General features: G+C 33.6%; 2 protein-coding genes across 3 annotated transcripts in view; one reads left to right on the top strand and one right to left on the bottom strand.

The window, feature by feature from the left end:
- The window catches only part of LOC144846178 (cell division control protein 6 homolog), a 38424-nt gene extending 36817 nt beyond the window's left edge, over window positions 1-1607 (bottom strand). For both annotated transcript variants that reach the window (XR_013612819.1, XM_078703527.1), the window contains exon 1: window positions 1475-1607. Coding sequence is in view for 1 of the 2 variants with exons in the window: in XM_078703527.1 (XP_078559653.1) it covers window positions 1475-1581 (107 nt within the window). In the remaining variant the exon portion in view is untranslated. The remainder of the gene's footprint in view (window positions 1-1474) is intronic.
- A 36-nt stretch (window positions 1608-1643) lies between these two features.
- Window positions 1644-15762, top strand: LOC144846078 (uncharacterized). Its single transcript, XM_078703519.1, has 18 exons — window positions 1644-1744; window positions 3318-3464; window positions 3966-4067; window positions 4393-4731; window positions 5762-5914; window positions 6697-6825; window positions 7349-7442; window positions 7788-7916; window positions 8447-8582; window positions 8908-9114; window positions 9538-9681; window positions 9831-9973; window positions 10093-10170; window positions 10346-10498; window positions 11100-11227; window positions 11671-11772; window positions 12076-12218; window positions 12512-15762. Exons 1-18 carry the CDS (start codon window positions 1734-1736, stop codon window positions 14575-14577), a joined length of 4404 nt encoding a protein of 1467 aa, XP_078559645.1. The 5' UTR covers window positions 1644-1733; the 3' UTR covers window positions 14578-15762.
- The last annotated feature ends 1 nt before the right edge of the window (window position 15763 follows it).

Raw genomic sequence — 15763 nt, 5'->3', positions numbered from 1 at the left:
TAAATTGTACAATATATAACTACAAAAATAAAAACAGAACAACAAAAATACAGGATAGGCCTAATAAATAAATAAAACTTACAGATACATCCTCATAGAGATGTCTGTAGCTTGTTTACTATATTAATCAATTAGTTGAGAGAGGTAATGCTGATAAAATTGTAGATCTAGTAACCCATGCTTTCATTAAATAATTTTTCATAATGTTTCATTTTCAGTGAATAAATTGTCTAGCATAAAATGGTGTTTTAATTCCTGATACAACAAAAATTATCCCAGTACATACTTAATTATTGTCTAACAGAGTTTAATGAAGAACATTTAAATAAAAAATGGTTTACTGTTTCTTTTTCGTTAGTACTACACATCTTACATAATCCTGTGTTATGATTTGACCAGGATTGTCTACGACCCTCAAGATCTAGAGAGTTTGATCTTGCTTTAAATTGATACTCTTAAAATTAGTTTTATCTAACAAATATTGTTCAAGGTTTGGAGTTCCTTTATACATAGTATATTCCGTTAACGTTGTTTTGCATTGGGCCTTTGAAAACCACTCGTTATGATTATTTTTTATTATTATAAATGGCTTTATCCAGTTAGTAGATGGTTCTTCATTAAATTTGTCTATAAAATTTGTTTTATTTAAAATATCTTTAGTTAATATAGTAATATTGTTACAAAATCTTGGCATTCCCTAACACAGTACCTAATAATAACATGCCTTATAAAAAGTACATGCATTGCTAGTTTTTGATGTTTTGTATTGTTCCTTGTAGTTTGTACTGTAGGTTACATAACAGAACAATTGTATTGTCTTCCCATTCAATAGACACCCTTCTCTACATAAAACATAATGCACCACACCCCTATCATAATAATGGTATAGTCCATATAAGTCGAGGTGGCCGAAAACGGCACCTGATCCGTGCTACCCCATAGTCTCTCTGAAAATAAAGTTTGGGGAAAAAAGCTTATTTTATGCTTATAAATGCATATCAAAGCCGATAAATGTAAGTGTGCCGAATCGTCTCAGGGCCGAATCGTCCCGGGCCGAATAGTCCCGGGCCGAATCGTCCCAGGGCCGAATCGTCCCGGGCCGAATCGTCTCAGGGCCGAATCGTCCCGTTACCCCTATCTAGGCCTCTGTTATCTAGGCCTAGTAGTAGGCCCTGTTTAGGATCTTACAGAGGCCTGGCCATTTATCTAGCTCTAGCTACTTGGCCTAGCCTAGAAGGCCTACTGGCGGCGGACGCTAATGTAGTTTAGACTTAGTTAGAGGCTAGGCCTAGAGGCTAGGCCTAGAGGCCTAGGATTTTATGCCTGGCCTTTTTAAAATTTAAAGGGCCGCTAATGCATCTTCGACTTTGTTGACCTTTCTTCGTTACTCTGTCTGTCTCTAAACACTCATACTCATATTTATTGGGTGCATTTTACAATTGGTAAATATATATTTGTATTTTATGTAATTTACCTGTTGTCTGGTAGCTTCTTGTCTTTGCAACTCTGCATATACAAATGAAGAAAATTTACCGCGAAACAACAATGACAGTTTCCCGCCACACACGCAACGTTATGCATGAACGCTCGTCGTATCCATCCCAGCTTGCAAAGTTTTGTCGTCAGCTTTCTTTGACCTTTGAACTTAGCTCAGGACGAACACGAAAGTCGGACGTTTTCGTGTTTTAGAAGTGGGTTTGAAAACATACGTAAATTTCAGGTTTTATATAATTATGGCTAAAAGGTATGCTAACCAATGTTAAGAATATAATGTAATTCAAGTTTAGAATATCAATATTATTTTATTCACGCTGTATTTATGTATTGTAAGTAGAAAATAAAATTAGAGGAGTCATCATTCGACATGCTTTTTCGTGAGGTTTCAGCATCATCTCATGCACGGGGAAATAATGGTTTCACTGGGTAGACTCACTCTCTGAGTGAGTGCTAGGGTAGGCTGGCCTAAGTTCACTATTAGATAAAATGTCCGTGTTTTGTGGCATATTGACGTTGTATAAAGTGGGGCCTTTTTAATTTAGACGGATTGTATTCAGTAAGTTGCTTTACAACGAGTCAATAGTAGTAATACACATTATTATAGATAGGCCTATGCCTAAAAAAAGTAAAATTAATCGGTGTCTGTGGCTAAAGATACGGTACCGTTTGCTAAAGGTACGGTAAAATTGCATTACGTCATGTGTGTCGTTGTCGTATAAGGACTTTGAATTTTTTTTAATATCGCGTCTGAGGAGAATGCCTATCGGCGGCACCAGGCTGCATGGATGTGTGCGCTGATTCTGTGACTCAGCCCTGGGGCTAGACCTATCAATGTTGAATCCAGAAGTTTAATAACGGGCGACAACGTCGATGCTGTAGTAATAGAGCAAGTTCATGTGGTTGGTGGACGTTACATAAAGCGTTTAAAACATGCACTCAATCTCAAATATTATTTCATTATACAACATACAGTCGTATAGTATTATAATCCGATATGTTGATAGCCAAATTAGAAGTAAAGGAATTATAATTCAATGTTGGAAATTGTGTTGCGTCTAGTTCATTCGTCCATAGTTACTATATATGAGGGTTTTATTTTTATTCCAAATGGCCTATTTAGGCCTATATTTTTTATGAAACTTTGTTTACAGATGGTGACCATAAACAACAAGCAAATGCGGACAATAAATGGGCCCTCAAATACTATGATTTAGACAGTAGCCCCAAGGCTGAGTCACAGAAATCGGCGCACACACGCAGCTGGCCACAGCCTGGCACAAACAAACTCATATAATGAGGCTATAGGTTATAGTACGTATTAAGCCTCTTTTAAAACGTTTTTCTGTATTCTAGAATTAAAATCAACATGTTTTGGCTTTTCAATAATAACAGACGTAGGCTACATTAAGTTTTTGTCACACACGACGGCGATAATAGCAATACACTAAATGAAGCATAAAGAAAATATTAAGCGGTTGATAACTGTTTTCGCGATAAAACAAATCCAAAGTCCTTATACGATGACGACACACACGTACTACCTCCCCATTGGCTGATTATGACGTATCCAAACGGAAGTTAGGATACGGTAGCGTATCTTTAGCCACGACGAAAATTAATAAATTAAGTTGAATCAATTTAAAATAAGTTTTTAACATTTCACTCGATCATTTTTTTACTGTTTTAACATCTACTGTGTTTTAACATATTTTAATAGTGTATAAAAATACTATTGTATTTTGTTTGTAACTAGTTTTAATTGTGTCTTTGGAATTAGAATAAAATTTCATTTACATGCCTACATTTTTTAAAATAAACAGCCCTATACAAAAAGGATCAAACCAAGATGATGCTTTACAAGTGTCTGTGAGTGAAGATGATGACAGTGATGATAGTTGGAAACAAAAACGAATTCAAAGTGTCCTGCACAAAGTAGCTGATGCAAAGAAATCTTCACCACAACACAGGTTGGTAATCTGAATTATAAGTATTTTATTTGAATAAACACTCTGGGCCATTTAATATTTTGGAGGGTTTTTAACATGATGTATTTTTTCCTCCATTGTATAACTATAATCAACAAATAAATAACCCCATATACTGTATGAAAAAATACAACACAATTAACAATAAGAGAAATAAAATACAGTCAAATCAAAATAGTACATTCTAGATTTTGGAAGTAATGAATTCTATTACAACAAATATAAATGTGTTTTAATACAGTATTGTGTGTATGTAGGTAACTGGGCTTTTATTTGAGAAAAAAAATTTCCTGGACGTTCTATATAATATGATTATATATAAATATTATAATTAATTACTTGTTGTACAGTTAAGGGCACTTCACATGTTTTTAAAACAGAGCACTCTTTGGATTATCTAAGTAGGATCGAGGATAAACAATATGGTACACTAGTGTTCATTCTCCTGATCAACATATGTATTGATAAAACTTTCCTTTGCAGGAGGGGAGAAAGTAGTGACTCCAGCAGTAGTGATGAGGACACTGTGAGTGCTGGACGCTTCCGTAGTGTAGTTGGTACAACTGTAAAGAGACCAAATAGAAGGTAAATTTCAATTGTAATTTCAGAATTGTAGAAAAATGCATATTAAAATGGTAAAATAAATATAATTATTTAATTATATTTGTTGAAAGATTAAGGTTGAAAAAAACAAATTTGAATAGATTCAAGATAACCTTTATTGTCAAAAAATATAATAATTTTTTGAAATTTGTCTTCCTCAAGGCAACAAACAGCATAAAAACATTTTAGAATAAGTTAAAAAAGTTATATAAAAATATACATTATGTGTGTTAGTGTGCTTTATAGTGTTTATGCAAATACAATTAGTTTTGTATTTAAATAATATTAATCTAAAAAATTATTCTAGTGATGGAGAAACCAGTGACAGTGGTGATGACAGAAAAAGAATAAAAAAGACTAGGGAAGAACGGAGTAAGCGTGGTAATACACAGAAGCAGAGTAGGTCTAGATCCCCTGTCTACAAAGATAGACGCAGCAGGAATAGTCGCAGCAGGTCAAGATCTCCAGACTACAGAGGTCGACGTGATCGTAGTAGGTCACCTAGAGGTCGAAGAAACAACTATCGCAGTCGGGATGACTTGCGTTCTAGAAATAATTATGACCGGCAAGAAGAAAGATGGAACCAGAGAAGGAGAGAGGAAGATAATAAAGGGGAAAAAAGGAAGAAAGATCAGTCACCTCGTGGGTAAGAAATATTTAAACTTTTGTACAGTATGAATTGTTTAATATTTTAGTTGTGACCAAAAAAAATATATTAAAGATGTATTGTCCCTTGAAACACAAAAAAATGAAGGTCAAAATATTCTAAATTTAAATTGGCCATATCAAAGTAATATTAAAGTTATTCACTTTAAGTCGAAAATTCGAGCCAAAAGCAACAAGTTTACGTAATTAACAGGTAAATTATTTTGATTACATTTTGTCTAGAAAATCGTCGCGAGCGAAAGTAAACAAAGATTTCAAACCACGATTACGCATTATGCATGATGCTAATTAGGATTGTTTACAACTCGTCACGGTTGAGAAGGTATTTTCACACAGATCGTGGGGAAGTTTTATGATTATGCATACAGAGTAGCCAAACAAGCGCGTTTCATTATGGGATATGTTTTGATCGAAAACTTTGACTGGAAGTCAAAGTTATTTTTTTAACAAAAAAACGTCTGTATTTCAGTTAAATGATTTTTTTTTCGAAAAATTTTTGGTGATAGTTAATAACTATTAAGATACTTCAAAATGACCCACCTTTTTTTCGAAATCTGTTATTTTTTATTTTTTTGGAATTAGTCAAAGGGACAATACATCTTTAAAGCTCTGTCTACACTATCAAACTTGTTTGACAATAAAGTTGTGATGCACCCAAATATGGTAGTGACATGACATCATCATGTCCGTATATGGGCACATTTGTTTGTCACATGAAATTTGATAGTGTACAGAACATAAAGTACAGTACAAGATTTGTACATATGTTATGGTCATTGATTTCCAGTTTCTATGCTCTGCTGTTAATATTTACTGTCAATTGTGTATGATGTATGTATTAAAACATTTTCTTTCTCTTTTTGTATTATACCAAGCAATTTGTGATTTTCAAGCTTCTGTTAGTGACGATGATGACTTACCGTTGCTCTTGAAAATTAAAATAAAGAGATTTTAAATCTGATTTTATGTCGGCAAATCATTTGTTACTACATATTCTTATTTTTTTTTAGGGGTGATAAGAACTCTGTTGATGAAGTTGTTACAGAACCCAGAGAAAAAAAGAAGAAACCAGAGCCTGACATTCTGACCACAAGGACAGGTGGTGCTTACATCCCTCCAGCTAAGCTACGTTTATTGCAACAACAGATCACAGATAAAACATCGTATGTGTCACCATTAATTTGGTAGTTTATAAAGTGTGTGTTCTTAACCTGGTTGATTGTAAGCCTGTTTATCACTAGGTGAATTTGATTGATTTTGAATCGAAAACATCAGCTTATACGCACCTTCCAAATCCCTTTCTACAACAAATTCTAGTTCCCAGAGTTTTTTCACTTAAGCAAAATTGGTAGTTTGAATTGCTTCTACTTTTTGCGATGCGAAAAATTGCGCAACCAATTAGAGCTTTGAAAATGAGTAATGACGTCGTTCATGAGCACTCATGTGAAAAGCTCAGCACAGACACGCAATTAAAATTAAAATCGCAGCTATTGCTCTTGTAGTGGAAAGGGTAGCGTGATTTGTTTTTCTGCGAAACATTGGATTTGCGTGAATTATAGTGGAAAACAGAATTTATTGTTTAAACATCAGCTTGTAAATTATTGTCATGACAGTTGATTGCTGAGTGGATCCTGCCACCGCCGACCAGGATGGCGACATCCCTAACGCAACATGCAACACACAGACCCTAACCCTTCATGCAACAACACTGATCTCAGTTCTCAGATAGTTGTTCCTTGACATTGACTCTACTGCATGTAATTTAGGCCAAAGATCTCTGTTTTCATTTTATATATAGTTTCTAGAATTTGAAACTATGTCTAACCAAAATAATTGACCTCCAGGGAAAGTTTTTTGTAAATGTTAGCTTTTTTCCATGTTCTGATTTAGTATTCTTATTATTATTATTTATTTAGGTCTAGTTGTTTCCTGTTTTTATTTTCAGAACTGCTTATCAGCGGATTGCATGGGAAGCTTTGAAAAAGAGCATTAATGGTTTGATCAACAAGGTCAATGTTTCCAACATCAGTTTAATTGTTCAGGAGTTATTTGCAGAAAATATAATTCGTGGAAGGTATGTTTATTATATTGAACTGGAATTAATGAAAGTCCCATTCCCTACGTTTTTTAGATCTAAGGTCACAAACTACATTTAATTTGAAAATAAATACTATATGGTCCTATTGTGATAACTTTTTTGTCTTTAAACGGTTAAAAATGTGAAAAATAAGTTGATTCTAATAATTGAAGCGGCCCGCTATAAATCCCAACATGCATTGCGCGCAGATTGATATGAACTTTCGATCGATTATGAAGGCCAAAGGAAATGGAATAATCCTTTACTTTTCAGCGAAAATACTGGGTTTCCCCAAAATTTGTATTAACTGATTCTGGCAAAAACAGAAAGACAATTATTGCAGCAACTAGATAATGTCAGGCTAGGCCTATAGCTAGCGTAAGATGTAATATACCAAAATCACAGTATGTATAACCAATTCTACCTTTGGTAAACTGTAGCCAAATGACTTGAGAAGGACACATTTTTCAGGTCATCAAGCATAATGTTTTGTTTAGTAGACATTGTTTTTTCTCCACAGGGGACTGTTGGCACGATCTATCATACAAGCCCAGAATGCCTCACCGACATTTACACACGTATATGCTGCTTTAGTAGCTATCATCAATTCAAAGGTAAGTGATTTCAACTATGTTCATTCTAAAAAACAATTGATAAAAAACTGCAAACAAATAATATATCAGGCTTGTAATGAATTTCCTTTTTGAGGATCAATAAAAGTTATCTTATCTTATCTTAAGATGTACTGTGTGTTGTTAAATAAAGTAGTTTGTTTTGTATGGAGGATGTTATCAAATGGCTTAGGATAGAATGGGTTGTAATTGAGAATTGATAGAAATATTTGGCTTGTTATCATCTGCCAATCCTTGCCTAGCTGGAAATGCAAGTACAGTATTATATTAAGCAAACATTACCCTGGTATAATATGTTTGTTTGAATTTTATCCTTTTTCTTTACAGTTTCCTCAAAATGGTGAACTTATTTTGAAGCGACTGATTGTCAATTTTCAAAAGAGTTTCAAACGAAATGACAAAAGCTTATGCTTAACATCTACTAGATTCATTGCTCATCTAGTCAACCAGCAAGTAGTAAGATTGTGTTTATATTTTCTATTATTATTGTATGATTAGATGATGATAGGATACTAAAGCTTGGTTCCCACTAGAGATGCAATGGCATTGGTTTGTCATTGGTCAACTTGCATTGCGCGTATGTCCTCTAGTGGGAACCACGCTTAAGGTAATGATCATGACAAATAGGAGGGTAAATGAAGTCTATAATTGAAGTCTCCACATTCCAGTAAACATGCTTATATTTACACTCGAGTTTGCAATAGCCTTTAATCATACGGTTACAGTTACATTTCCACTGACAAATTCGTATAGCCCAACCATTTTATATTTTTATCATTGCATAATTATACGATTATACACTCTCTAGAATATACCAGTATTATAAACTTATAAACTAGCTGCCTAGTTTCCTTCTTCCAAGACTTATATTTAGGGTTTGCAATAGCCTGAAAAATTAGTAGAGTTCAACCATATTATGGAATATACCAGATTAGTTAATATCCAATAGGTTTCTCAAGTAATAACATTATTTGTTACTTCTTTAGGCTCATGAAGTAATCGCCTTAGAGATATTAACACTACTGTTAGAGAATCCTTCAGATGATTCTGTAGAAGTTGCCGTGGCTTTTCTAAAGGAGAGTGGACAAAAACTCTATGATATTTCACCAAGAGGAATGCATGGTAAGTTGCATTTTTTTATGTTGTGTACGAAAGCAACTAAAGTTAAAAAAAAGTGTTTAGAGGAGAGAGCACATGATTGGCAGAACTAACATAGCATGACCATTAGGGAAGAACCATGTAATGAGTCTTGAAATTATGATAAGCCAAAATGAGAATATTGTATTGTATTGTATGTTTAAAATATGTTCTATAATTTATTCCTCCTATTCCATTCTGTCAGTCTGTTACAGAGCATCATTGATTTATATATTTTTTTGTAGCAATATTTGATAATTTATTCCTCCTCTTATTAAATTTCATATTAAATTTTATATATTTTTTGTAGCAATATTTGATCGTCTACGTAGCATTCTACACGAGTCACAGATTGATAAGCGTGTACAGTACATGGTGGAAGTCATGTTCGCTGTACGTAAGGATGGCTTTAAAGACTTTCCATCTCTAAGTGAGGGTCTTGATCTTGTGGAAGAAGCTGGTCAGTTCACTCACTTGCTGACATTAGAGGACCAGTATACTACAGAAGACATGCTTAGTAAGTCATACATTCAGTAACGTAACACAGAGGCCTAAGGCCCCTAGTTTAGGTACCCTAGGTGGCCCTCTAATACTGGAGGCTTCTGGCATTTTTAGCATTTTTCTAAATATTTTAATGTTTGTTTTTCCTCTAGCCCTGCTCAGGTATACCTGTAATATCCTGGGTTTAGCCATTCATCACTTGTGGCCTGTATACATTTCTTTTTAAAAGGATTGTAATTTTTACCTAAAAGGAAATACAGTTCTCCTTTTAATTAAATACCCTTTAGTGATCTTCAGCAGCTTTGTCCTAAGTAGAAGGAATATCTGTACTTGCAAAGTAGTGTTATGGCAAGACATTAAAAAAACAAAACACATTTTCTGTTACAAATTACATTATTTTTTTTATGAATTTATTAATGAGGTCTTTTTTATTCCTTAGATATATTTAAGCACGACACAGAATATCTTGAGAATGAAGAAAAGTACAAAACAATTAAGAAAGATATACTTGGCGAGGAAAGTGATTCAGAATCGGGTGATAGTGAAGATGGTAGCTCAAGTGAATCGGATTCCGATACTGAAGGTACATAAGATTAACACTGTGCATTATTAATTAGTATCATAATACAACAATTAATTGACGTACTGCAGTTCATTAAAATTCTGCTATATTGAATAACATTTGTAGTTTTGCCTGTCTTTGTTGCTAATATTTTTAGGCTTTTGTTTTAGAAAAAAAGATGGAAATCATTGATCAAACGGAGACGAACTTAGTGGCATTGCGTCGTACCATCTACCTGACCATCCAATCCAGTTTGGATTTCGAAGAGTGTGCCCATAAACTTCTCAAAATGGAAATTAAACCAGGTCAAGAGGTATGATCATTTTGTAATGTCGCATAGAAACATATTAAAAAATGATAAATAGACCAAAGGTAGGCAGGCAGGCCTAGATATGTTTTTTTTCTTATTTAATATATATTTTTTCTTCACAGAAAGAAGTATGTCTTATGATACTAGATTGCTGTGCTCAGCAAAGGACCTACGAAAAGTTTTATGGTCTATTAGCCCAGGTAAGTCACGCAATAGAATTGTGGAACATTTTCTTTCATATTGTATATATTTAACTTTAAAACTATTAAAGAAACAATCCACACTTCAATAGCACTAACATTAACCACACCTCAATTTGAATGAAAAATACAAAGGAAATTGTTAATAACAATGCTGTATTGTTATATCTTTCAGAGGTTTTGCCAGCTGAAGAAGGAATATTTACAGAATTACACAGTCGTATTTGGGGAGCAGTATGATGTTTGTCATCGTTTGGAAACCAATAAACTAAGGAATGTGGCCAAGTTCTTTTCTCACCTATTGTATACAGATGCTATACCATGGATGGTAAATAATACAATTTATTATAGAGCTCTAGTCTGATACAAATGGTCCAAATCTTACATACTGTATTTATTTGAATATTCACCACACTTTGAAAAAATGTCCCCTCTAATAATCTCCCCCTATAAAACATCTTTTAGAATAAACGGCCCATCAAATATACGCCCCGTGACATTTCGTTTTTTCCTTGAATAAACTCCCTGCCATGTGCATACACACACAATACTAACATATTTCTATTTATAGTAGAATTCATTGACTTTCATGATCTAGAATTTATCAAGCATTTTTATTGTATTAATTGTGTTGTATTTATGTCATATCTAGAGGGTATTTATTTGATTGTACGTATCCCTCGAATAAATGCAACCCCCAACCTTTCCCCTAAAACCCTCCCAAACAATAAATGTCCCAGAACATTTATTTGAATACGATACAGTACTATATGTAAAAACATAGATTGTTATTTATCTTAAAACTGTTAATAAGTTTAAAGTTTAATAGGTTTTATTCTCTCTTGCATGTATTTTTGTGTTGTTAAATAATCCTTTTTATTTTTATATTACTTGTGACTCTGATTCATATTATTTAAAAAAATGTTCAGGCATTATCTTGCATCAAGTTAAATGAGGATGATACAACATCGTCAAGCCGAATCTTTATAAAGATACTTTTCCAAGAACTGTCTGAATATTTGGGACTTCCAAAGCTGAACGAAAGACTAAAAGATCAGTAAGTCAATGCAGCAGACATATATAAACAATTATTACAATATTAAAGCTTTTCATTCATTTGTACAACATTTAAAACTTTCTCTATCTAGTGTCTGAAACCATAATTTTTATTTATTGATTTATATTATATTCTTATTTATTGATTTATATATTTTTATTTATTGATTTATATATTCTATTTGTGACCTGTTTAATAGCTTCTTGAAGTTTCTTACCTTTTCATTTGTAAACAATGGTTTATATGTATAAATAAATTTGCTGAAAATCAAAAATAGCATTTTAATGTTTTTCAGAAAAACCGAATACAAACAATATCTTTTAAGCAATTGTGATATAGTGTATAACATTATATTAAATTCATTTTACTTCTTATTGTAAACTTACATAATGCTGTAAATTATGTTTTTTATATACGAAAAATGAAATTTGTTTTTCTTATAGTACACTGCAGCCATTCCTGGAAGGCTTGATGCCACATGATAATCCAGCAAACACTAGGTTCTCTATCAATTTCTTTACTACAATTGGACTCGGAGGTCTCACGTAAGTTTAAAAAAAAATGTACATGTGGTGGAATAACCTGTGACTTTCAGCCTACTGAAAGAGTCCCTTGTGTCAATTGCTGCCACCAAAGTGGTAGAGGAGTGAACCTGTGCCAATTGTATAGCTGCATTGCCACTGACACGCTTAACCACTTGACTTAAATTTGATCTAGATAAATATATCTTGGACATTCATTTTCATTGAATACCAATACCAGCTGTGTTAAATTACGAAATATAAAATTAAAGCCTCATTAATTTGATATTGATTTTATTATTGTGGTTAAAATTATTCAATTTATAGTGATGACCTTCGTGAGCACTTAAAGCTTCAGCAGAAAAAGATAATGGAGCAGAGGCAGCCTCTAATGAAGAGTGATTCCTCTGACTCTAGTGATTCAAGTTCTGATGATGACAGTTCGTCATCAGCCTCCTCATCTTCCTCAGGTAAGTCACCTATCATTGTTTGGAGGTGTGCTTCAACAGTGTATAAAATGTGTATAAAATAGGTTTATTCTTTTTTGAGGATGATTTACAGTAATTATTTATTCACCTACTCATTTACTGTTAAAATGATCTAGGTTCAATGGGTCATCTAAATCTCCTAAAAAGACTGATTTTATATTTAAAATAATTTTGCTTGGAAAAGATATACATTTTGATATAGATAAGTATATATTAGCATAATCTAATTTTATTTTATGATCTCTAAATTACTATAAATGTATTCTTTTTAACAGAAAGTTCGTCAGAATCTGAAGAAGAATCAAGAAAAAGAAAGAAGAAAAAGACACTTCCAAAAGAAGGAAAAAAGGTTTCATCAAAATCCAAAAAGGAGCAAAGTAGTAGTAAAAAGAATAAAAATAAAGAAACTGAAAAAATTAAGAAAGCACAATCTAAAAACAAAAAACGAAAAAAGAAAACGCCAGTGTCATCATCATCATCTTCATCACCTTCTAGTAGTGAATCTGATTCATCATCATCAGAGTCCACACAGGAGGACACAAGGACTGAAAGAAGAAAAGGAACAGAAAGTACTGAAAGAAATTATGGAATTAATGGAAGAGAGAAAGGTTTTAAAAACCATGAACTTAATAATAAAAGGGAAAGGAAAGAGATGACAAAAAGAGGTGGAGGAGATAGGTATATTGGAAGGCAAGTAGACAGACCAAGAGAAGAGATAGTTGAACATGAAAGAGATGAACGTCGAAGAAGAGAGAGAATTGAACGTGACAGAAATGATAGAGGTGATCAAGGGAGAGAAGTAAGAATTGAGCGTGGCAGGGAAGATAAAGGTGATCGAGGTAGAGAGGTAAGAATTGATCATGGAAGAGAAGATAGAGGTATGCAAGAAAGAGAAGAGAGAATTGAACGTGATAAAGGTGAAAGATCTGATAGAAGGAAAGATGAAAGAGGGAAACGTGGAAAAGGTGAACGAGAGAATGATAGAGTTGAAAGAATTGAAAAAGGTAAAGAAAGAGGCAGAAGAGGAGATTCAGACACTTCTTGGATGGACAAACTAGTCGAAAAAGGAAGAGAAGAAGAGACCAATAGATGGATGGATAACATAGTTGAAAAGGGTAAAGAGAATGAAGAAAATAGGTGGATAGATGAAATAGTTGAAAAAGGGAGAGGTAAAGGAGGTAACCGACAGAGGGATGAAAGAAATGATAGAAGAATAAGTAGAAGTAAGAATGACAGAAAACAAGAAGAAGTGGTTGTTAGTGAAGAGGATGAAAGAAACAGTAGAGGAAGAGATGAAGAGAGAAACAGCAGAGGAAGAGATGAAAGAAGCAAAAGAGATGAGAGAAACGGCAGAGGAAGAGATGAGAAAAACAGCAGAGGAAGAGATGAGAGTATCAGCAGAGGAAGAGACGAGAGAAGCAGCAGAGGAAGAGACGAGAGAGGCATCAGAGGGAGAGATGAGAGTAACATCAGAGGAAGAGATGAGAGTAACATCAGAGGGAGAGATGAGAGTAACATCAGAGGGAGAGATGAGAGTAACATCAGAGGAAGAGATGAGAGTAACAACAGAGGGAGGGATGAGAGGAACAGCAGAGGAAGAGATGAGAGAAACAACAGAGGCAGAGATGAAAGAAGCAAAAAAGGAAGAGATGAGACAAATAGCCGAGAAAGAGTTGAGAGAAACAGCAGAGAAAGAGATGAAAGATACAATGGAGGGAAAAATGAAAGAAATAGCAGAGATGAGAGCTATGGCAGGACAAGAGACAAGAGAGAGAGAGATGACAGAAATAATATAGGAAGAGATTTACCAAACTATAGAGAAAGGGACGAGAGAAACATTATCAGAGGTCAAAATGAAGTTGTTAAAAAAGGGAAAGATGGATGGGTCAATATAGAAAGGGACCTTGAAAATGAAATGATTTATAAGACCAGGGATGACAATAAAGAAGATAAAGAGAAAATAAACAGAGAGACCAGAAAAAACCAAGCACGAAAGAAAATAAAAGATGAATCAGGCAGTTCAAGTTCGGGCAGTTCAGATTCAGAGAGTTCAGATTCAGAGAGTTCAAGTTCAGATAGTTCAGATTCAGAAAGTTCAGAGTCAGATAGTTCTGGGTCAGACAGTTCTGAGTCAGACAATTCTGAACCAAATAGTTCCGGATCAAATAGCTCTGAATCCAGTAGTTCTGTGTCAGATAGTCCGAAAACCAGAAAAAGTGCTTACATAGACAAGGGAGAACTTAAAAGAACACCAGAAAAAATAGACCACAACACCGATAGACGTAAACAAGATAAATTAGATGAAAGAGAGCGTTTAAAAGACAGAGGGAGACGATATTGAATAACAAGTACAAGTTCATTGGTGCATGTAAGGAATACAAGAGTGAAACTTTCTGTTATTGATGTTTACACCCAAATGTAGGTTGTCTATTTTCAGAAACAATTGCGATAGCTCAAGATTCAAAAGTTCTTTAACACTCAATGAGAACATGACCAGTAATTATATCAATCTGGAGGTGTAAATTGCAATTGTACATTAACTGTTCTATTGTTTTCTTCAGGTAGGAAAATGTCTATGCTGCTCATGCTACATTTATCATTGAGTGGTACCTAACCCTTCATGTAGGCTTGCAAATTAAAATCTGTAAAGGCATGACAAAATACCAGTACTGTACTTAAAATTGGTAGTATATGTATAAATGATTTACAATTGGAACCTGTTAAACATGGTAAGATTCATTCTACCCAGACTGAAATATATATTGAATAAAAAAGCTCTCATTTAATGTAGCGAGTGAAAAAAACAAGCGAAGAAAGTACAGTTGCTACTGTACGTACATTCCTTGTATAAAAACTCCCTTTTAAAATCTGATAAATTCGGTAAACACATTAGTGGATTTTGAGAGTTGTGCCATTAAACCGGCAAGTGAAATTTAGCAAACCATTTCACATAGTCGTTGAGTTTGATTTTTTGTCCCACTGAACATGCCGTTTATTTCACTGATTTTGGCAAACCTGTTCAAAGTCACTGAGGGTTTGTTTTTGTTAGTGGATATGCCATTACTGGTAACTATGTTTATTTCACTGATCTTGGTGAACCTCTTCATAGTCGTTAAGGGTGTTTTTTTTATAGTGCAACTAGACATGATGCCATTAACTTTGTTTATTCACTGATCTTGGTGAACCTCTTCATAGTCGTTAAGGGTGTTTTTTTTTAGTGCAACTAAACATGCCATTAGCTTTGTTTATTTCTGTGTTATTTCTTTATAGTTGGCGTTTTTTTTTAACCATTTAAGTTTTGCAAAACTGTTCACATAGTTTTTTTTAACGTTAGTACTGTACATACATACATGTACATTTCTATATTATGTTTGCATGAATGGGAATACTGTACAGTGGTTTCATACTTGTGCAGTATATCAATTCATAATATAACATGATATATTTTCAATATTTGTTCTACGCTATAAATTATGTAAAACAATTATACTGTAAATATTGTTTTTGAATAAAATGATGTTTCCAAT

Source organism: Antedon bifida, chromosome 1 (assembly GCF_963402885.1).
Source record: "Antedon bifida chromosome 1, ecAntBifi1.1, whole genome shotgun sequence".
Taxonomy (NCBI): Eukaryota; Metazoa; Echinodermata; class Crinoidea; order Comatulida; family Antedonidae; genus Antedon; species Antedon bifida.
This window is presented reverse-complemented; position numbering and strand designations above follow the sequence as displayed.

Coding starts and splice junctions, on each gene's coding strand:
- LOC144846078 (XM_078703519.1), top strand. Junction 7,443..7,787: donor TAGCTATCATCAATTCAAAG/GTAAGTGATTTC, acceptor TTTTCTTTACAG/TTTCCTCAAAATGGTGAACT. Junction 8,583..8,907: donor TTCACCAAGAGGAATGCATG/GTAAGTTGCATT, acceptor TATTTTTTGTAG/CAATATTTGATCGTCTACGT.